At 36.1% G+C, this 24,184-nt stretch overlaps 1 protein-coding gene across 2 annotated transcripts in view; it reads right to left on the bottom strand.

Moving 5' to 3' along the window:
- Nucleotides 1–24,184, bottom strand: part of ed (hemicentin protein echinoid) — a 75,220-nt gene that overhangs the window by 5,615 nt on the left and 45,421 nt on the right. Inside the window, exons 2-7 of one of the 2 annotated variants that reach the window (XM_028319795.1) lie at nucleotides 14,403–14,589; nucleotides 11,300–11,426; nucleotides 10,639–10,772; nucleotides 7,956–8,152; nucleotides 947–2,101; nucleotides 107–690 (exon numbers count right to left, since the gene is read on the bottom strand). In XM_028319795.1, coding sequence (XP_028175596.1) covers nucleotides 107–690; nucleotides 947–2,101; nucleotides 7,956–8,152; nucleotides 10,639–10,772; nucleotides 11,300–11,426; nucleotides 14,403–14,589 — 2,384 coding nt within the window. Of the gene's footprint in view, nucleotides 1–106; nucleotides 691–946; nucleotides 2,102–7,955; nucleotides 8,153–10,638; nucleotides 10,773–11,299; nucleotides 11,427–11,722; nucleotides 11,727–14,402; nucleotides 14,590–24,184 lie in introns of those variants that run through there. The other variant, XM_028319796.1, reaches the window with a different exon arrangement.

The following is a 24,184-nucleotide window of genomic DNA, read 5'->3' as shown; positions in this document are numbered from 1 at the left end:
AAAATATTAACAATTCATAACCAATCTAGGCTTAGGGCGAGTTCTACAGACATAATCATACATTTTAAATTTTGGTTCGAGACAAAGGGAATATAGCATAACTCACCTTGAACGTGTATGAATTTTGTTGTTCTAATTTTGTGACGTTGCAGGGATTGGCTCTGCCGCAGTCGTATTCCATCCACTCAAAATCTGATTTATCCGCGGCGCAATCGGAGCTCACAGCGGCGGAGGCTCCGTCCGCGCGGCGGGCCATCGCGCGCCGGTACCTCACGAAATATTTCGTACTCGACAGCCCGCCGTCGAAGCCTGCCTCCCATTTCAACGTGACGAACGAAGGGCCCACTTTCTGGCTGACGAGCCCACTCGGCGATTCAGGTGCGCCTTTCGGCTGCAACCTAATCTGAGGCCGAATATTTCCCAGCACATTTTTCACGCTGCAGTAGTAGTCTCCGTAATCCTGGGGCTTCAGGGATTTTATTTTGAGGGCGCTACGATAGGAATCGTTATTATCAGTCGTAGTATTTATTTCGTAGTGCCCGTCGGAGGACATTTGCAGAGGTGACGTGTGGGACCCGTAAAACCATTGGAACTCGGGTTTCGGGTAAGCTTGAACTCTACATAATATTTCGGCTGTTTCCATGATATCGTAAGCGACTTTATGTTGCAATTTTATTGGTATCGGTTCATCTGAAATAACAAAATATACAATGAAATGACATAGTTACCTTGATCAATTAACCACGTTCAGTTAAAGGTAATTATCCTCAATAGAGTGTAATAAAAAAGAGATTAACTGAACTAATTTGTGAAAGTGATTAGTGTAAAATGTATGCAATTTGTAGATACTATTATTTAGTTTTCATAACCCCTAATAAGAATCTATTCAACTTGTATGGTTGGAAAAGTTCGACGAGAAATGTATTGTATTAAGTTTTGAACTTACGCTCTATTCGAAGATGCATTGTGGAATCCACCCTCTTCACTTCGTTTTCGTATGTGCAAGAATATATGCCCCTATCCTCGGGCAGCAAGTCGTTAGTGTTTGGCCTCGCCTTTCCATAGAATCTCAAAGTACTTTGGACATTAAACACAGAGTTTCTGCCCTCAGATACATCTGTTGTAATCTCATACATATTTGTATCTAGACTTATTTCAGCGTTATCTTTGAACCATTTGACATGAGGTCGGGGCTTGCCCAGCGCACTGCAGGTCACAAAGAAATCTTGTTCACCAGCACGCTTCGTTAAATGAGGCTGTAATTTTGCTTGGAATCGAGGTGGTTGATGAACTTCAAGAGTAACTGAAGCTAAATCTCCGTGGCCTAGTTCATTAGTGGCTTGGCAGTGGTAGACTCCTTCGCTGCCGAGATGTGCACTCGGGATGGTGTATTTATTTCCTGTGGCAAGAACCCCGGGCTTTGAGTCCAACGACTCTATGTCTCGGAACCACCGGTATTGTGGCGCCGGCCAGCCCGGAGGTTTGGCGCTACATGTGAGGGTCACCCCGGTTCCTTCCTGTGCGACAGGGCGGTCTGGACTGATGTGTGCCCGGCCAGGCTTATGTCTCACCAGAACCGCGACTGATGCGCTACTGGAACGTTCCACGCGCTTGCCGTTCATAGATGATATGACGTTGACAGCTCGACAGATATAAGTACCGACCATGTCAGCGTTTACTTTTGTGAGCATAAGGGTCTTCCCCTTTTGGTGAAAATCTGGCCTACCCTCCATAGTCCATTCTATGACAGTTGGCTCTGGGTTAGCGCTGACTTCACAGTGTATCTCAACTGTTCCGCCTTCTTCTGCTTCGTAGGTCTTGGATTCAACAGTGACACTAGGAGGGAAGAGGACATCGAGATAAATTTCTTTCTCTCCAGGGTGACCGAGGCCGTTATCTGCGCTGCAAGAGTATGTTCCAGCATCTTGGATAGTGACGCCCTGAATGGTGTGCGTGAACGAATTGGAGATATATTTTCCGTTCCGAGTCCATCGCACGGAGTTAACTTGTGGCTTGGCATCGACTTTACACTCCATGGTTGCGCTGCCGTCGATTTCTACTCTAAGAGGGTTTTCAGGGCCGACTTCGATGCGAGGGAAATCTGTAACAAAAATATTACATTACTTATAACATAAATGATAGATTATGCTTTTTACTATGATAAATCTAATACAAATAGATAGGTTTTTATGAGCTCAGTCAAATATTATTTGATTAAAGCATTTCTAAATTATCCCGACTTGGGACTGAAACCCTTTGCGCTCAAAAGCAATATTGCTCTAAAATATTAAATTAATACACCTTANAAAAGTGGTAATTTTGTGTAAAAAAATTTTAGGCTTATAATTTGTGTGCCATAGACAACTAGGCGTACAAAAAATTTGGCGATTCGATAGAGACCCCGCATAATCGGATGATGCAATATCCTCCCCTCGCACCGCATGTCCACGAGTATTCATTGATATCTTAATTACATTTCCGATTGCTGTTTAGGAAATGTGTTAATTTCCTAGGAAATGTGTCTAATATAATTTACATCACACATTTCCGGGTGATTTTAGGACTTATACACAATTCCTAGGAATTGTATACAATGACGGATTTCATACATTTCCTGTAACATACATAATAATATACATTTCAGCCATATAACGTTACGACTCTATTTAGCCTAAAATAAGGTAATAACGCACAGTGCTTTAANACTTTAAACTGCACAGGTACTGGCAAAAGTGAATTTTATGGATGCATAAGGTATGTGTGGTGTGTGAGTGTGAGTGAGTAGGTGTGTGTTTGTGTGGGTATGTAAGAGAGAGATGGGTATGATGTCACTAAGATTATGAAACTGAAATGTTCAAAGTATTCACGCGGGGTTAGTCAACAGGAGCTCTGTTTCGTGGTAGCTAATTTGTAGAAGCCAGTCGAATAGCTTCGATTTCACGACAGATGGATGGCTCGATTTGATGTCACAAGAAGATGCCACTTTGTTGTAGATGAAAGGGTATAGGAAGTCCTTGTGTCTTTTTGCAAAAGTTGTTGCGACAGAAGGAATTTTAATTCGAAATATCCTTTTTGTTAGTTGATCCCTGTAATCAGCCGAACCAAACACCGACTTGTGGGTCGAAAGAACGGCGTTGAGGATGTATAGTTTTCGGACGCTAAGGGCGTGCGCCTCCGAGTACACCAAGTGAGTAGGGTAGCGGCGCGGTCTTTTGAGCATTACCTTGAGCATTACACTAAACATTTCATCATTTTAGGCAACAGGGAGCGGCGGAAATTTAAGGTCGTTGAGTGTAAATAAGGAAATCAGCTTCGTTACCGGTATAAAATGTTATCGAGTTTCAAATTTTCAATAATTTGTATATTTAGCATACACACGTGCACGTGTTTATATGGCTTTGTATTTTGGTAAAATTCTAGTTCAAGTAATGTCTACCTTTAACTAGGGCAAAATCATAACTTGTTTGAGACAATATTCCAATTTTATTCTTCTCTCGCGAACAAGAATTAATGAACCATAGCGTCTGCTGACATAACATTCGATCGGAGATGGTTTATTAGCATTATATACGAATAATAAAGCAAGGAATCAACTTTATTATCGAAGAATAAGGTTAACAAACCAGTCAAACAAAACTACTATTTATATTTTTAGAACGAAATGCTGGGTAAGATTTTATTTCCGCCAAATTCCTTTCACCTTTTCATCCCACACATTAGGTATATCGACAACTTTTTCCGCAAAAGCGTAAGTTGTAAAAGTGTTTCAATTTAGTTACAACATAGGGTTCTTCAAATCGACGTATAAGTTGTTCGTCTGATTTGGTACGCGTCTATATTTCTTTTAAAGCTGTCAATATTTATATCATCAAATAAAGTGTTTGTTTCAATAAAAAGTTATTTGTTTTGCAATGATTTTGTTTGCCAAGTATTTGGTATCAAATAAATATCATTTCTTTTTGTCTTCATTTTCCTGAACAGCTTTGTGGTAGTATTTCCCCTTACCTATCTGTTCAAATATATCGTGATTATTTTGTTTGTTTGATAGGTAGGACTATGATTCAGGCGATTGAAAAGTAAAGATTTATTTTGTTTGAAAAGTTGAGCAACCGGTTAGCTATACCGGTGATGCAATTTCGGGCCGGTGAACTATTTTGTAAATTTGTACTAACTTTATATGTGCTGTTTATTTTATCGCAGTGGGTATGATGCAGTAGGAAACGGATGTTCCGAATAAACGATTTATGTTTACAGTAACTCACATGTGCGAGTACGCGCATCAGCATCATGCCTTCAATCCAGGTCAATTGATTTGATAGAAATAGTATATGGGATCTGGAAGATCTCACATCCAAACTCCTGTGTGATTATTGCGGGCATCTGTTTCTTAGTTTTCTTTACAAGCCCAAACAAATGGTTGCTTTTATTTCGCAATGCCTGAAATATTACTGTAGCTTTTATTTGGTGGTGATCAAACATTATTAATAACGACGTAATTATTTCATTTAATTTTCTATTTTTCAGTACCTACATTAAATATTTAGTTTTTTATCCTATCGTCACAGCTTGTTATTCACAATTAATAAGTATAAAAAATGATATGAAAAGAATATTATACTTACTTAAGTACGTTATTATTACAACAAACACCAACATTATTATTTTATCTCGGTAAGAAATTGTGGAATCTTAGAAATAATTTCTTGTTTCTGGAAACTTGTTTCAAAAGATAATTGTTATTTTATAAGAAATGCTTGATAGATCGAGAAAACAAAAACTTTATTACTTGAAGATGTTGATAATTATTTTAATTTAGGATCGTTAAAGTTGTGGCTTTTGTTTATTTTTTTAGTAGGTATAAATGTATTATGTTATGTACAGGCGACTACGATTCATATCTTTGAATTTCAGGATATTTGATGTTTGATATAGACAAAATGTAGAACCAATAGTTCGGAGAGAATGAACTTTATTTTGTGTGTACAACTCAGATATTTTATACCCACACGCAACTAACAGACACCGAGTCACGGCAGTAACCTACGATTACGCCAGAAACAATCTGTCCGATGGGGAATAAGCAGTAGTATTGAACGGGCATTAGTTAGAGCTTAACTTGCCCCAGTCCCAGTACAATACTAATATAATTTGATACCTACATAATATGAAATTATTTCTAGGCACGCCAACATTCAGGGCATAGACATCACGAATGTATCTTGATTTCATTCGATTTTTGTGTGTGTTTTTATTCAATACCTTTATGACCTTCAGTTACTTACCTACTTACTACACTATAAAATATAAGTGAATTGAAATGGGTAGATCGAGAAAAAGACTAACTTCTCAATGTTTAACGGACAATTTAAGAAATACAGGAAACTATTAATAATGTTTTGTAGTTTAATAAAAAAAGTGAATAAATTGCATGCTGTAATTTTTGTCCAATGAGATTTTTTGATTATTATCATCAGTATTACTGACATACTGTGTGAACGTGTGTCGTTCACAGCAGTGGAAATAGCCTAGATCCCAGATGACTGAGGCTGTTTGCTGAAAGCGTCGTACAGTCGACATCAAAAACATTTTAAGTGCTCAGAAATATCTTTGCAAATGGAGCAAAGTATAAGATTTTATGGCACAGAAACGTTAAGATCTCTTTGTGCACTTTCATGGGACGACAAAGACTCTTTTAAAAAAGCACTTAAAGTGTAAAAATATTTTGATGTCGACTGTACCTCCGCTTGATAGCTGCGGGCCACTGATCCTAGACGTCTTACATTTGCTCACGAGTCCCTACTTTGAAATGGAACATTCCCCGTATTTTAGGATTCTGTAAGAAGTGAAACGGAACGTAGGTACCTACCTACATAATCACAACTTGGTGTCAGTAATTTTGTGCTCTTACATTTTATTGGTGTTCTTACTTTAAATTGGCGAACTTAGAATAAATGAGTGCCTATTAAATTCGGTTCAATTCAATTTCAAATAATAATACTGCCACTATTGATAAGTTACACTGCTCGTCTGCAAGAAATAATTTAGGTAATGTATTTTCCAAAAGTGAAATTGTATGGTACTTTGTGAATACTAAATGGCTTATTTACTATTATTGATTTTACATTAACGCCTTATTCAAAGGGGATCGTCGCATTCATGAGCTCAATAGATATGGGACTTATACGATAATGATCGGTGTAGGTTATTACATAAATACCGTCCCTTAATTAATGAAACTCAATACATTTTACTGTCTCAAACTACGATTACTTTGTTGTAGAGCTTCTTGATTTTCCTCTGTTAAAATACTTAACACTCTACGAGAATCTATTAATAATTGCGAATAAAGCATTGGAAGTTTTGATTGCTATTGTTTCCTGGCCGAACTATGAGTAGTTCCGATGACGTATTTCGCATGTTTCATCCACATTCAAAATCTAATTTGCATACTAATTTCAAGATATACATAATTTGTACATATTCCTAGGCGAGTAGTAGGTAATTTGAAAGTTTGTCTCTGGGATATTTCCTAATCCTAGAAAATAAAATGAACATTTCACTTTTTTACGATAGTAATCATGTTTGGCATCCATGTTTCCGTTTTACACAAATAAATAAATGACAGAACTTATTTCCCGTTTGATCCAGCACGGACTTGGACATTTTTTTGTAAACATGCGGACTGAACCGCGGAAATGTGAGGTGCCCTTTTATGAAACGCAAAAGGACGAAAATGGCATTCATACCGAGCCAATTTTTAAGTGAGGTATGAAAGTGCCCAATAAATGGAAATATTTAGAGAGCATTAAAAATGTACAACGTAATATGAGAATAATAACAGGAGAAACCATTTGCAAAATGCGTGTATACTACCTACCTACCTACTTTCATACTAAAAAGATGGTGTAGATATATGGATAACCCACTCTTTTGCTTCATAAATCAATAACACTATTATATTCTGTAAGTTTTTTTGCTAAAACAAAATTCTTACGTCATTACAACACAACCACTACTAGGTAACGACTAAAATAAAATAAATATGGAGCTAAGAATCAAGTATGACAAGAAGACAAATAAAATAAAACTTTTCTTTATATGCTGAAGAACTTTTGGGTTATTACAATTACACGCTGTATGTGCGAGACAGAAGTTAGTTTCACCCTAAACAAGCGTTACAACTTGTTTATTGAATAGCGAGGTTTTCTCGAATAAGTACTTTATAACTTTCATAATATGATAAACTACATTTATCAGAGTATTGCGGTCGGGCTTGGGTTTGAGAGAGTGATTTGATAATGACACTACAATCCGACAGAGATGTTAACGGTGCCAGATTGCGGGGATTAATTAGTAATTGATTTTAGTTCCCTAAATAGGATCTATCCCAGATGGTGCTTAATGAAATCCGGTGGAGAACTTTATCCACTATTTATTACCGGTCTTTACACGGACAGGGAAAAACTTCTGTGCTTTCGTCCGGCCGTGACTACGCGTCTGGATTTAGCTATATTAATATTAAAACAGGTAAAACGTTTGTCGGTTTATAAATGCGCTTTAATTGTGGGCTTGCTGGTGTTCAGATTTTTTGATATTCTACGATTGTGGCGAATGTAATGGTGTTTTAATTGAGTATGGTGTTCTGACAATGCCGAGAGGTCGCATGTTCATCACATTCGTGTGCATGAACATATTTGTTTGTATTGTACTGGGTGTTTTGTATGTGTAATATGTGTGTATTTACAAAAAAAGGTATTTAAGTATGTTTATATCTGTTGTCTAGACCCATAGAACAAGCTTTGCTTAGTTTGGGACTAGAGGCGCAGGTGTAAAAAGTCGAAGGATATTTTATTATTATTATTCTTTTTCGTTTCTTTTCTCCACCTTTTTAGGATGGATTAAACATCTGTTATGCGGGCCTCAGCCAATCATTATTATTATAGGTAAGTACTCACAGTTGACGCTAAGGTCGACGGTGGCATCCAGCTGCTGGCCCTCGGGCATGGCGCGGTTCCACACCACGCAGCGGAAGGTGGCGCCGTCGTGCTCGCGCGCAGGCATCAGCGTCAGCGTCGCCACCGACGCCTCGGCGCGCGTCTTGCCGTACGTCACCTCCGCTTCTAGGGGGTACGTTGACCCGTCTTTGTACCATCTGTAACAAATTTTTGGTCAAATTTCCAAATAGGCGTAAAGATATTGGGTATTTAACACTATTTAATTCGAAAGCACCACTTTTTCAAATTATCAGATGATTTTGGTCATAAAAACTCAATTAGTTGTCAATCAACTATAAAATTAATTTGAAATTAATACAAATTACTCAATTATGTCATAAGCTTGTACTGCCATACAAAAATCATATTTGGACAGTTTTTAAACAGCAAGTTAATTTATTGGTGTCGATTTTATTTAACGCATAATTCAGTTTTTTTACACTGCCGACGTAACTGTAACGCGACTTGAATGCGACTCTACATTTCCATATAATGTAGGTAATATAAATCGTCGCATCTTCGTCAGTTTAAAATAATAGGTTCATTATTATTTTTAATATGTACCTACTTATTTCTTCTTTTCCCAATTATAGAAAAAAAGGGTGACTGAGATGATCGCTGATCTTCTTCCGCCTTAAAAACATAAGGCTTTAAAGTAAATTCACTTTGATCTATACAAGCTCCCATTAAAATGTCTTCGGAGATTGAGAACTGTGGTTTAAGTAATAAATATAACTCAGTAACTTGATTTATTTCAATGAAAGATAGCATAGGTCGGGACTACTCGTCTCAAACAGACTCTAAATGACAAATGCAAATGAAAGCTCTATTCTTTGGGCCTCAGGCGGATAACAAATCTATCTATTCCATTATCCTATGATACCGCTGTCATTCGTACATACCCTACATCTCAATTTCCGAGAACCCCTATGAAAATCGTTGTTAGAAACATCAAAGCATTTTTATATTAGATGGAAAAACTAAGTACCGTAACAGACGTGGGTACCTAGTTTACATTCATTGAGGCAGAGACCAAGATTAATGTAAATGTATTTTATAATCCCGTTTTATATTTCTAGGGGAATTACCGAGAAGGTTAATGTTACGTTGTACTCTTTGTTTTGCCATTAACTTTCACGAAGCAAAGACACATCTAATGTCTGTTCAATTACTTGGAAGACTGAAACGCAGCGAAGTAGGTAAGTACAAAATACACGTAATTATTTCAAAACATAACCTTGAGACCGTTAGAGATATTCATTATAATTAGGTCTTTATAATTAACTTGGACTCCGTTATTGTTAATTTATATAAAACAAACAGTTCAAAATCCAGATATTCATACACCCACGTAATAACCTCCTTCCTTCAGGACTTTTCTTCCAAGGTTGCGTATAAAACCGCTGGAAATGACAGTGATCTTTTCTTATGAGATAATTACGCACAACCGCGTTTCGTTTTTCACTTGTGGTGCTTTGTCGGCTCCCAACAATGTAGGGTCGCCTTGCCGGCCATTCTGGCCGACCGCCCGCCGGCTTCGTATCCTTGCCTTTCTCCCTAACTCTAATTGAATCCAACTCACTGCCTACGCGAAATTTATCACCACATTTATCAGCTTTTTATCTTGCCTGTAGGCCGTTCTTAATGTGTAATAATGGATAAGGTGGAGAACGTTACCCATAGGTCCGTAATTTTAGATTATTAGCCCGATATTTCTATCGGCAGAAGAATGGGAACTTCTTTTAATGAACTTAAAGCATGAAATTTGAGCATAATTAACGTTAAAATATGGACCCCAGTGGCTATACAATTTTTTAGGACTAGATTAAGAATCTATACATAATTATTACAATCGCAAAAGTGGGGAAGAATGAATATAATTTGTTGCCCTTCACGCAAAAAATGGAGCTGGTGCATCAACATAGAAACAAAATACATCAATTATTTGCCCACTTACATCGAAATAATTAGGTACCTATCTATCCTAAGAGGACGAATTTACGAGTATGACCAAAAAAGTATTAAAATTATTACGTAGTATGAGCAACGATATTATATAGGTTGGTTGGGACCACAAAAAACCTGCCTAGGTTTCTTGTAGCAGCAGATTTTCTCGTAGCAGCTTAACTTATTAAGGCAATAATTAATTTATTTATACGGGCAACACACTAATAAAGTATTTTATACGTACCTAGTTGTCATTTGTTATTTTGCAACATAAATTTAACGTGCTTTTTTGATTTACTAAAATTTTAGGGGTATATTCTATGAATAAATCCTAATGAAAATGTGTTAAAAAACGTATATTTTCGAAGTTTTTTCCAAAATAGTTACCCGGTTAATCTTTTTGTACATAATTTTCATTGATCGTTCATTATTTAAAGAAAAATAAAGTGATGATAATTATATTTTTTACTTGTCTTAGGTGTTTTTTCACGGTTATTTAACTATGGCGTATTATTTGTAAGAAAAAATAATTAATTTAAAAAAAGTTGATGCCATTCGATTCTTTGAAGTGGTCTTGAATTCCAGGAAAACAAAAGGAGCACCTTGTAGTCTGATCTGTTCACTGTACCAAGTACGATTTAAATGGACGTCGTCCTGACGTTGCTTATTGCTGATTATTAAACGAGGATGTACTCACTTGATGGAAGGGTCAGGCGAGCCGCCCGAGCTGGAGCAGGCCAGCTTGAGCTCGCGGCCCTCCTGTGCTTGCGCGTGCGGCCCCGGCGTCAGAAGCGGCGCGCGCGGCAATGTTAGGACCACTAGCGCGTGCCCCTGCAAGAAGGTTTTATTTGTAGACATTTGAAGTCTTGAAAATAACATGGAAACTTCGTAAAAGTCCTGAAACTACTGGACTGAACTGCTGACTGAACTATAATAGTTGGATGATATATTTGATCTCATTACGTTGCAAAACAGTTACAAGTACAATATAAAAACAAGTAACATTTGCAAGTTTCATACTTATTTTCTTTTGAGACAAATGAGAGAGATAATGAGGATTGATGATGTGGGCTCAATTTTTGCAATCTTGAAATATGAAAAATCCTGACACTAATAAGTTTGAAGTAAGTTGCAATACATATGTTTGATCTCGTTAACTGAAAGACATATTTCTTTTTTGTTATTGACAAATTACAGATTAATACAGATTGAAGACTTATTTGATTAACTATTCTAGTTACTACTCTTTTTCCATCCAAGAAAAAAATCAAGAAAACTCAAAAACCCGAACTCATTGCGGACAAAAGAAAAAGAAAATTTCCGGAAAAAGTCAATAAGCCGGACACATCCATCCATACCTGCGAGTGCAGTGTGCGCCCCGAGCCGCCCGCCTTCACCCGGCACTCGAACCGCCCATTGTCGCGCTCGTACGATACGTTAGCCACCATCAGGTCGTAGCGGCCCTCCTCAGGCTTGTACGATATTCTGAAACAATGCGAGATATTGTCGTCGTTACTCACTTTCATTTAATTTATTTGCAATACTGCCGCGAGTAGTTAAAAGGGCGCCTCAAACACCAAATCAAAACGTAAGTAGATAAAAAAGTTTCAAATAATTTTAATTCTTAGCTGCCCTTGAGTTTCACTCATATCCGAAAATAGTGTTAGATAAATGTGCCTTTTCAACTATCGAGGGCAGAATAAATACGTAGGTAAGTAAACTTATTACAGTCTAGGCATCGTAATAAATAGGAAAAGGAGTAAAACTCTAAACAGAATAACTCGTAATTAGTAAACATAAAGGTATTAAGTATTTCATATTGGAATTATAATATAACGGCTCTGTCTTCAGGCATGACATGATTCTTTAAGGACTGTACAAAGAAGAAACCCAATTAATCAGACTCAACGTTAACATCAAAGGAATGTTTAAGTACTCTACATTAGTAGGTGTTTTTTTTACCTCAAAAATGGTTTTACGTAAGAGCTCATTGAGATTACTGTTTCTCATTATTAACATCTCGACTTTGTAATAAAGTAGTTGCTGGAAGAAATGAGAGTTAAGCTCTTTGTTACACAGAAACAGGCACTCCCGCGAAATTTGAAGGATACTCTAATATAATAGATAAACTCGTTCCACAGGTCCGTTTGCGGATTTCGGTTCTTTACAGAAAGACTATTGTGAATCCCTCGAGGACTGTGATATTCCCAATACAAATAGTAGCTTATGCTGCTCTACAATATCGTAACTTTCATTAAGGAAACGTTTGAAAACGGATTTGTTGTTTTACAGAAAATCAAGAATTTCTATTTTATCATTTTATTCCTAGTATTATTCACCTGTATTGATTAAAATCTATCGAAATCTACTAGAAATTGGCCTCGAATGTTGTGACGTAAATTCAATCTACGTCATACGTAATGTACGAGCGCGTAAGATTATCGCCGTTGTCTTCAACTCTGTTATATTTGTTTCGTGAAAATGATTTGTGCGTGAACAAGAAAAGGAAAAGGCGCGATAGCCTAGTGGCAAAAACGTCACCACATGTATGTACATTACTTTTGAGATATCGGTGCCGTTGTCACGGAAAAACATCGTAAAACCTGCACACTACCATACACGTAGGTATTCAAACAAAAACCTGAATATATTCCTGGAAATCTGGAAATTTTTACCTAGTGATATTTGCATCTAGTCAAGTCATAATCTCAGAAATATGATAACAATGCTACATGTAAGTTATCTACTCGTCATTTCATCAGAAATATGATAACAATGCTACATGTAAGTTATCTACTCGTCTTTTCATCAGAAATATGATAACAATGCTACATGTAAGTTATCTACTCGTCTTTTCATCAAGGTTTCTAAGAACAGAGCTTAGTTGCACTAAAATTACATTTAAACGTTAAAGTGTCAGAGATGAAAATTCTTTGAAAAGTTTTATTTATTTGTAGAGAGCTTAAAGTCAACCGGAGCTTATGAAGGGAGTATGGAATTCCTGCTCACTAGATGGACAATCTGAGAAATTATTACAGCTACAAAACATGTCACTGTGATTCAGACTTTGCCTTCGTTTACTACACAATTATTTAGAAACTAGCTTTCCGCCCGCGGCTTCGCCCGCGTGGAATTTTGTCTGTCACAGAAAAACTTTATCGCGCGCGTCCCTGTTTCAAAAACCGGGATAAAAACTATCCTATGTTCTTTCCCGGGACTCAAACTATCTCTATGCCAAATTTCATCAAAATCGGTTGCGAGGTTTAAGCGGGAAAGCGTAACAGACAGACAGACAGACAGACAGACAGACAGAGTTACTTTCGCATTTATAATATTAGTTGGGATAATCGGATGAGTCATTAATATGATGGGCACTTTTGCTAATTATGATTAGGAGAATAACTTCCTAAATAAGGACTAAGAATGTAATATAACAAAATTATTCAGATGTGCTGTCGTTTGTACTTCTTGAAGATAAAATTTACTTTTTTTAGAGCTGACGATTTGTTGTTGTGTAGTTTCAATGTGAAAGTTCTTCATATTTATTTGTTGCACCCTATTATAGGAGTAAGGAAAACCTTTCACAATATTTCAATGAAGTATAAAAATTTTCAATGAAAGTAGATATTTTCACAAGAATTTTCGCAATAAACGTGCTACGGCAAACGCGTCTGTAGGAGTTCGTAGTATGAGAACTTATCACTTTATTGCTATTGGAAGACAACATTATTTTTATAAACCCAACAGTTATTTATTTAAGGATTCGTTAGCGACATGAATTCATAATGTTTCATTTATTATAAATGCTATGGAAATATGGTTGGATAAAGCTGGCTCTTTCTGAGGGTACATATTCATGTTGATTACTACAATATATTGCGGTGTTTCGAATAATGACGACAGTCTGGTGGAAAATAAAATCTGGATGGCTTCGCTTCCTACTCGTATTTTATTCTCTTTTGTGTTCCATTTTAAATTTTATTTCATTATCTTTAACAAACTTTGCAAGTGCAGATACTGAAAGTGGGCTTCGAGCCCCGATGATTGAATTTCCCACCAGTGAGTTTAACATAATACCTATTATCGTTTTGTTCGATCATCCCTGAATGTTCATCATGTATTGTTATAACGTGGTAAGTTATTGAATGTAAGTAAATACATAAGGGAAGCAATAATCTTATAACACTACACACACAACAAGAACAACTGATCTAATTTTCTAACATTGACAAACAGACACTTATTCCCGAATCCCGAGTAGCAAATGCTTTTTTATCCAGGCAATATATATCTAAGTTTGTTGTGTTATGTTTTTCTGTGACAAGAAATACTCGAACAAGATTAGTGCCTATTACCTGTTACACTAGCAAAACGTGTCACGATAGAAACAATTGAGATATAGGTATCTAAACATCTGTGCCCGTAACAACCGGGATTCCGGTGGTTAGTTAAATTACTTACTCGTAATTAGTTTCCAAGGGGATGTTCCCTATGGCGACGTTCTCGTGCCCACTCGCCGTGCTGCGCACCCAGTAGTAGGTGAGCGAGTCCCCCGCGTTGTGGTCCAGGGAGAAGCGGCACTGCATCGTGACGTCATCACCCTCGCGCGCGTCGTGCTGCTCGTCGTCTGCGCTGGCCGTCCAACCGACTGGAAAGAAAACGTTTTGGTAAGCTTTCTTAGTAGTTCTAATTTTTCGCCAAGAGATGTCGCTTTCTGAACTTAACTTTCTTTTAAAATTAAGCTAGAGAAATATTTTCATACTGCGCCCAGCTAAAGTCAGAGTGGTTGTATACTCAATTTTGTGATCTTTTTGTTACATCTTTAAGTTAAATATAAATCAGTAAGCAACTGACTTCCGTATGACTATGGCAAATGTTACAATGTCTAGTCAGGCAGAGATAACTGAGCGGATATCGGAGCCTTTATCTGATTGCTACTTACTCGTAAGCTTAATTCCATGGGATACGCGATAAGCGCCAGAGTAATAATACCCTTGTTTAAGTAATAATTGTAAATAATATAAAAAGTCGTTGGATGTAGTCCAAGTTGCTTCTGCAGTGATGGGCATCGACCTTTAACGAGGGGTTAGTGCTCAGTAATTAAGTTTTGCAAATACCGCCGATATTAGATGATGTAATCTAGGCAGGGTTTACCTAGATTAACACCGTAACGTATTAAAATTTTCTGAGTGAACGGCTTTGCAATATTGTTAATTCAACTACCAACGAGGTACTTATCCAATGCTAGCTGCCCTACTAGACTTTGGAGTTTGAAATTGAACTCGTAACTTTTTTAAATTACTCATCAAAATGCTAAGTCTTCGTAAATTTTGCCCACTAGTGGATATTTATGAAACTGCATATGCTTAACTTACTTAAACATTATGCTTAATAGATTAATACCTACTTTTAAGAAGCTTTCGAATATTATTACCTTTTTACGATGCAAATTTTCGAGGCAGGCTGTTCTAGTTCTCTACGTACTAATTAATTGATACCATATCAGTTGATCACTAACGTTAATCAATTGATACTAATTAACGAGGTAATCAATTATTTAGGGTCCACTTTGACAACTGCCTGGGTAGGTATGGGAGGTAACTTGTCCTAAATTTATAATACCTCACCGTGAATGCAATGGGACACCCTTAGCTATTGGATTGGGAATTAATAGGCAGAATAACGGTGGCTTAACTAATTGCAAATCCTAGTCGGGAATAGAGCGGCAATTGTATCCGAATTGCATGTTCTAGAGCTTTGTATGCGACGAGAGGCAAACAATACATCGTGGTTAGTCTCGGTAGTTTTTGGCTGAAACTTTTTGACCTGTGCAGGTCACATATCTGAAACTGAACTCTACCTCTACTCTTAAAACATTCCATCCAATTTGATTCGAACAAATACTTTTGGATACTTTGGACTGAGTTTGTTGCGGCGCTTCTTCTCAGCACTTGCCAAATGTTTGTCTCGAAGCGCTGGTAGGGCAAAAAAAGAATGAGACATGTATAGGCTCCTTAAGAGCATTTGACGATTTGCAAGAACTAATTTAATTAGTCTAAACAAATAAAGATAATTTTGATTTTGATTTTGATACAGAATCGATAAATAAAATAATAATGTTCGATTAAACGAATAACAAGTGCAATATTTAATGAAAGTTCCACTGAAATCATCATTTATTATGATAACATTCTGCCCACTACGCGTATAACCCGTGAAATTATTATCCAGTCAAAATAATTCTGGAGATTATTCGCAGTTCCTCGTGGATACAGCAACATATTTACGGCGGTAGAAATTAATGTCTGAGTGGTAATAAAACACTTTTAGAAGATAATATAGGTAATAGTTTGTGATAAAGGGAACTTTTTAAATTCAATTAAAGAAAGAGAGCACTGAAATAGATCTTAAAAGTGTATAAGATAAAAATACATTCGTCGCATTTAGCTCAGACAGGTGTGTGTGCACCTTAGGCGGTTTTAGTCCCGCTATTATTTTGTGAGTTTTATTGTTTCACTATCACGCCAATTACCTAGGCCCTAACTGAGCAGTGTTGTGCCTATTATATCGACTAGATTACGGATAAACATATTTAAATAAATACATATTAATGTACATGCATATTCATAAACGTTAACCGTTCTTATTACACTAACATTTGCCCCTAGAAGGATTCGAACTCGTAACCTCGAACGGAAACTCGAACCATTAGGTCAAAAGGCCAATAAAAATGTGGTAAATTTTAATGTAAGCTGAACCCAGGTTTAGCTAAAAGATTTCGTTGATTTCAACAATGACTTGATAATGGAAAGATAATAAGTAGTAAGAGTTACGAGTAACATTGTGGTTTGAAGAAAGGCACCAGTTTACGAAATACGGAACTCAATTTCGTGGAGAACTGCCTCTTTCATTGTGCAAACAAACTTCGTGCTTCTGTATATTACTGAAATACCGACAACTTTGTTTTAAATGGTGAAGGCGAAATGACGTGCCGAGCGGCGCAGTCCCTGTACGTAGACCCCTGAAAACTATAGACTACTATAGACATTATCACGTTGAGTTAAGAATAAACGAAAGATCTACGTATACTCATCACAAGACTAGCTTCTAAAAATGTATATGTTGCAGGACCGTCGTAAATCTAGAATTACTAAGTAGGCTTAATGACGGACGTACAGTTAGTAGGCGTATGTGGGTTATATTGTATTATCTTGCATGGTCATCTTTAGCCATTACAACAAGATCTACTAAGATGACAAGTCATTTTGTGTTGTGTTTGATTAGTATACCTAGGTATAATATTGGAATGACACACACATAATTAATTCACAAATCAAAATTTTCAAAAAAAGGAAATTGTTAACAAAGCATGTAAATAAGTTGTATTAGATTTAAAATTGGTTAATAAAAAAAATACCTACTCATTAAATTATAATATTGCATTTAGAACTATCTATGCCACATATTTTCAAAAAACTTTTTTTCTCCAAGAGGTTTCTCTTTTTCTACACAACTAGTTTTGGTGTTGTCTCGGTCACTCTCGCCGCAATGTCAGAAGGCTGTCCTCTTTACGCATCATCATTCTGAGCAGTTGCAGTAGGGTTACCTATCAATCAGTCATATTTATTATACTATAAAATTTACACCCCTAATAGATCAAATGGCTAATTAATGTGAACAATATTTTGAATTCGTTTGTTTTGATAATAATAAATAATTATGACATTAATAATAATATGTAAACACCCTGAGTGTACCTATAATAGGTCTGAACAGAACAGAAACCAATATTAAATTACAATCTTATTCCAAGATCTCTTATGTCTATGGATTTCCGGGAACCAAGTCAAGAATATTACTGGGAAAAGCACGTCTCTATTTGCGGGTTTTTGTTGATAATTCTATTGTTTAGCTAAATCCATACCGTAAGTGTTTGAATTCACAGTAATTTAGAGAAAGTTAGCCAGAAACTATAATATAATAGCTACATCATTCATCGATTCATTCATTCATGTCTTAATTTGAGGTCTTAGTTTTCTCTACCTTTCAAAACAAAACAAAAAAAAAAGTAAAAACAGTGTCAGTTTTCCTTACAACGTTCCTTTATAACGTTTTTTTTCATATCTATAATATCGCACGTTCATAATCAAACCGTCACTATACGAAATTGGCAGAAATTGAGTTAACAACGTCATCAATCAGAGCTCCGCGAAAAGTGCATGCTGTAAAAATCCCACGCTTAAAACTCAAATAGTTCGGCAGATATCACTAGTGTCGTTATGGAGTTTAATGGGGAAACCGGCATATGCTGTGAGTAACAGTGACACGTTTTTAGTAGTGACGGGAACTGGACGGGACGCCGTGATAGTTATGTGGACTCTGTGTTGATAAACGTCATTTTTAGCATAAAGACGCTTTTACTCCAAATCATTAAGATAAGTCACAATAAAGTAATACGAAAAACGCCTTAAAACAAAGAGTGACAATATTTCTCTTACATTTTTAATAAAATTGTTCCATCACTTCGTAGAATATTGTGTTTATCCAAATTGTGTAATATTAAAACAACAAGAAAGATTTTTAAATGATTAAGTAGTTATATTTTTTTTAACAGCTAACAAAAATGCCACCAGTCAATCCAAACACTAGTAAAATCAAAATAAATTATCAAGGATATTACTACTTTATCTAGCGTTTGTGGACTATTTATTTATTTATTTATTTATTCGATCACCAACAAGGTTACATTGAGGCTTCACAAAAGTAACTATAAAGAAATGATAATGCCTTGGATTCGATCGAGATCTGAGCAGTGCTACAGTCTCTCCAAGCAACGGTGCCAAATTGACTATAGATACATCGAAGTGTTGAAAAGCTTGTACGAAAACGCCACAATGTCGGTTCGTCTCCAGGATCAGGACTCGAAACTCATCCAGTTGCAGCAAGGGGTGAGACAGGGAGACGTCATAATATCTCCGATACTGTTCAACACCGCCCTGGAAGATGTTTTCAAGCTTCTGGACTGGAGCGGATTCAGCATAAATATCAACGAGTACATCATCCACCTTCGATTTGCGGACGATGTCGTAATCATGGCTGAGACTGTGGAAGATCTAGGCATAATGCTCGATGGCCTAAGTAGAGCCTCTCGACAAGTGGGCCTGAAAATGAATATGGACAAGACAAAATACATGTCAAATGTCCATGTAGTATCCACTCATCTGGAGACTCTACGCTCGAAAGTTTGTTGACAATTTATGTATACCTGGGACAAACAGTCCAGTTACGTAGGTCCAACATCGAGAAAAAGGTCAATCGTCAATCCAACTCGGCTGGGCAGCGTTCGGGAAGCTTAGTGATATTCTCACGTCCGAAATACCGTAGTGCCTCAAGACAAAAGTCTTTGATCAGTGTGTGTTGCCAGTGATATTTTATGGATCTGAGAGGTCACAAAAAAGGTGATGGAGCGTGCGATGCTCAGTTAGTTTCCCTACGTGATGGAATCAGAAATGAGGAGATCCACAGGAGAACCAAAGTGACCGACATAGCCCGCAGAATCGCTAAAATCAAGTGGCAGTGGCCGGGGCACATAGCTCGCAGAGGTAATGGCCGCTGGATAATGATCCAGAATTTAAACCTACTTCTCTGAGCCCTTTTCCCATGAAAAATCACTATCTAGTTCGTCAAGTTCATCGAGGTCATCAAGTTCTTGTTGTTTAAAGGCTGCCTGAACAAAAGAGTACCTTATTTTCTAAGAAGTTGATTTATGTGATGTAATTTTATAGTAATTTCATGTGTGTAACGTATTTATTTCTGATCGAGAATTTACATTTATTACTGTTACCATAGGTACCACTTAATCCAAATTATAAAGTTTTAAGTTCATTAAAATTACTGATTTTTCTATGTTAGTTTTATTTAATAATAATCATTTTTAGGTTCTGTAAGATTATTTAATTTGCGGAAAGAAACAAATTCGTGTAAAGGGTTTTTATTAATAAAAGTGTAATTAATTATTTTTTAGAATAAAAACTAAACTGGTAAGGTGATATTAAGGTGTAAGTAACTAATTTAAGTACTCAATTCATTTTTACAAACTGGGTAGATTTGGCTTAAGCTTATTCCAGTTGGTCCAGTCGTAGTCGTTGAACTCACAGTAGAGTTGAATGACTCATGGGCGAGCGCGGGTTGCGGTTGCGGGGCGTGGGGGCAGCGCTTGAGCGTGTGTGCGCGCGCTACTGTACATTTCTTATTGTAAAGACAAAAGCCTTATTGTGACGAAAATACTCAAAATTTTAATAAGGTTTCTTAGAAAACATTTTTTTAAATAACGAATTGTAATTGATAATGTAAAAATCTTGAAAAAAATATTCTGACTTTGACCTTCAATATCTCCTAAACCACAAGTTTCCCAGGTATGGTCCCAAAGAAAAAAATGATCCTCATGATGTGGAGAATAAGTAGTCTTCGGCTTCGGGATAGGTTTTTTTACACCCGTTATATTGATATCATTACAAAATGTAACCACAAACGTTCGAAAAGATTTTATCAGACCCTTATTTTTCATTCACAGAAAAAATATGAAAAAGCGATATCGACGATTCATAAACAATAAATATAATCGTTCGGAAAGCATCGAGTTACAACGAACTGATCTAAAGAGCGCCTTATCTCGGATCCGTTAAATATTGTCGGCACATCCCGGCAGCCTACAAGAGGTGACGACGACTTCGAAACTTAACGTATTAAAATAACGATGGGAATAAAATAAAAGAGTACTTATTTATGCATAATAATGTTTTTTCGGTTGAATAAAAATGAGGGGATCCGTACAAATATCTAAATAAAAGAGTGGAGCATCATAAAGGACGGCGCGGCCGCTAGATGCCGCGCGGAGATTGCCGCTGCGGCGGACCTCCTATCATTTATATCATTTCATTGCGGCTGTTTACATTTCATTCATAAGTCCGATTAGCCCGTTGTAAACTTAAGGTTATATTTGTTCGTGTATTCAATTCCCTGTAAAGGTCAATTAATATGAATTCTGCATTTTCAATGAAACGGTACTTGGGTTCTTATGCAGATTTTTGTTTTATAAGGAAGACTCTCCAGTATGTTAAATATGTATGATGACACGCTGTGCGTAATTAACATTATCTTTATTGGTCGTTAACATTAATTAATTGTATTTATACATAACATGTTGTAAAATGTCGTTAAAAGTCTTGTTATCTTAATAGTTATTAACTAATTTTCACAATAATTTCCATTTTTTAGCCGCCTGAGGGNCTGAAAAGTACGCAAAAATGGCATGTCAAGTTATTCCCGCGCGGTACGGATATAAACATGCATGTAAGTTGAAGTGCTTTAGGGGTACCCCAATCACTACGTTCCTAATGCTTCTGATAAGTAATAACTTAAAAATATATCAAACGCAGCTTAACTGCATCATCAACTCACCTTCACTATTCAAATCTCATGCTATGCAATGTAATTATATAAACATAACATCCAAAGCCTACAAATTTATTACAATAATTATATTAGCAACACTACTGAGTCACTGTAAAGAACTTCAACGCTTGCTTGAAATCTTGTTTAATAGTATTACCTTGAGTATAAACAACTATACCAAAATATTTCACATATGAACATGCAAAGCCAGTTGATGCAAGAAATAGACCAAACAAATAATGTTCATAGTTTTAAATGCGCCCCTAGAGACCTATCTAACTGTTTGACTGATCAACGTCCACTATACTCAATTGTTACACAAAACATTAGGAGTATTTATAAAAATTTCGACGATTTTGAAATACACGTTGATGCCATCACTAACAATATTGATATTATGATTCTGACTGAGTGTCGTATTCATCCTGATAAGCCACTACCCCATAAATATAATTATACTACATATTGCACAAAAAAGAAAATCACGCAAAATGATGGTGTTGTAATTTATATTCACAGTGGTATACAACATACAGTCAAAGAACTTGACTTTAGTGATGCATCGTGTCTTGAAATCGATCTGCCAAACATATCTATCCTATGCGTATATAGATCTCCTTCCAATACAAATACTAAAAACTTTGTCTCTTCCTTGGACTCATATTTAGCGAATAACAAACAGCAGAACAAAAATTTTGCCTTGATCGGAGATATAAATATAAATATTCTAGAAGGCTCGACATCAAGCTCAGCAAATAGCTATCTGGAAGTACTGGCTGAGCACGGCGTACTGCCAGGACATAGACTCGATACAAGAGAAAACAGTTGTTTAGATCACGTACTTACAAACTTAAATCCACTAAATTATTCGGCAACTATAGCGGTGCTAGAAACTTCTATAACTGATCACTGTCTTATACTTACAAATATATATTCAAAACTAAAACCTCGATATAATAAAAATACTAAAATAGTAACTAATTTTGAAGATTCTCTACAATCACTTCAAAAATGTGATCTTGCTAATCTCTTGAGCATTATGGACCCTAATATTCTGACAAATAAGTTACTGGAATACATCACAAACTCACTCAATGAAAATACTAAAATCATTAAAACGACCAACAGTAAAAAAATTCTCAAACCGTGGATCACGCCGGGTATACTCAAATGTATTAAAAATAGAAATGATCTACAAAAAAAGACAAAGCATGATAAAGATAAAGATAAAGATAAAGATACATTTATTTGTTCAAACATGTGTACATAAGGTGTTAAGTCAGCATTCAAAATGGCATCAACATGTCGTACCTTTGCGGTGTACAAATTAAATTAAAAATAAAATATCAATTACAATAATACTGCATAATCAAATCAAATTAAAGTTAAAGTCAATGTTGCATAATCAGATTAAATGAAAAAAATAATAATATTAAGAAGTAAATCAAAATTTGTCACTTAGGAAGTCCGTCAGATTATAATAACATTTTTCAATTAATAAATTTTTAACCTTCATTTTAAATTCATACAATTCTAATTTTTTTATTGTTAAGGGGATGTTATTGTAAATTCTAGGTGCCATACATAATATACTTTTACTCATAAGAGCTGAATTTGAGGGGGGCATCCGTAGTCTTGAGTAGTCACGTCGGTTGCGACTGACAACATCCTCTAAACGAATAAAAAGTGACGGATTGGCCTTAACAAACAGTACTATTTCTAAAATATATATTGACGGAAATGTTAAAATTTTATGTTTTTTGAAAACTGGCTTACAACTATCAGCCGCTTTCATTCCAAACATTGCTCGTATACAACGTTTCTGCATTTTAAAAATAATTTCTCTGTCAGTAGAATTCCCCCAGAAAATAACGCCGTATCTCAAATTCTTAGACATTTAGTGATCTCTATTCATTGTAAATCGAGCGAGAATTTTAAGTAAGTAGGTTTAAGCCGAAAATCGAAGCAGTCGAAGCTTTGATAGATGGGATTTAATTTATTGTGTGTACTTAGTCCCCTCCTACAGAATTTGTTAATCTTGTTATAAAATACGGTGATAATAAAAAAAAAAGAGATTGATCTATCTGACCTCGACGTTATTATTATTATTATAAAACTTTATTGCACAATAAAATAGTACAAAAGGTGGACTTAATGCTATATAAGCATTCTCAGCCAGTCGACTCCTGGGTTATGCAGAAAGCTGTGAGTGCGAAGGTAGAGGTAGAAGGGTAGAAGTTAAAATTGAAGTTAAATTTTTAATTGATATAATATTTAAGATACATATACCTACATACATACATACATATACATTCATATATACAGAAACCTTTGTTTGTCACCTGTCATCCGCTTTGCAATGGAGGGAAGTCGAACCTTAATTTCGAACTCCTCCTATGTTCTTCTGATTAATTTCGTTGCGGGTCCAATGACAGTTTAACTTTCCCCCGGGACAAACTTGACCTTCATTGGTTGGGTTTTTGTGGCGGTCAAGCTGTAGATCCTGGCTACACAGGAGTTGCAGTGGTGGGAACGAGAGGTGGGAAAAATATACAGATACATACAAACATATATTATCACTTTGCCAACAAACATTTCCCATTTGTGACTAAGATGAGGACATAATATAGACGTTACGAAGTTAATGGTTAATTTGTGTACAAGTTTGCCAATTTCTACGAACTGGGTGCTGTAGTTCATATTAAGCTTAAACTTTGGCAACATCTATTCATAAAACTGAATTCACTTGCATATTCTGACCACTCATCCCTTTGTGTACCGACTGTTCG

The sequence above is a fragment of the Ostrinia furnacalis genome, unplaced genomic scaffold (genome assembly GCF_004193835.3).
Source record: "Ostrinia furnacalis isolate ACB-3 unplaced genomic scaffold, ASM419383v2 OfSCF7332, whole genome shotgun sequence".
In the NCBI taxonomy this organism is placed as follows: Eukaryota; Metazoa; Arthropoda; class Insecta; order Lepidoptera; family Crambidae; genus Ostrinia; species Ostrinia furnacalis.
The sequence above is the reverse complement of the archived record's forward strand: the minus strand, read 5'-3'. Positions and strand labels throughout refer to the sequence as shown.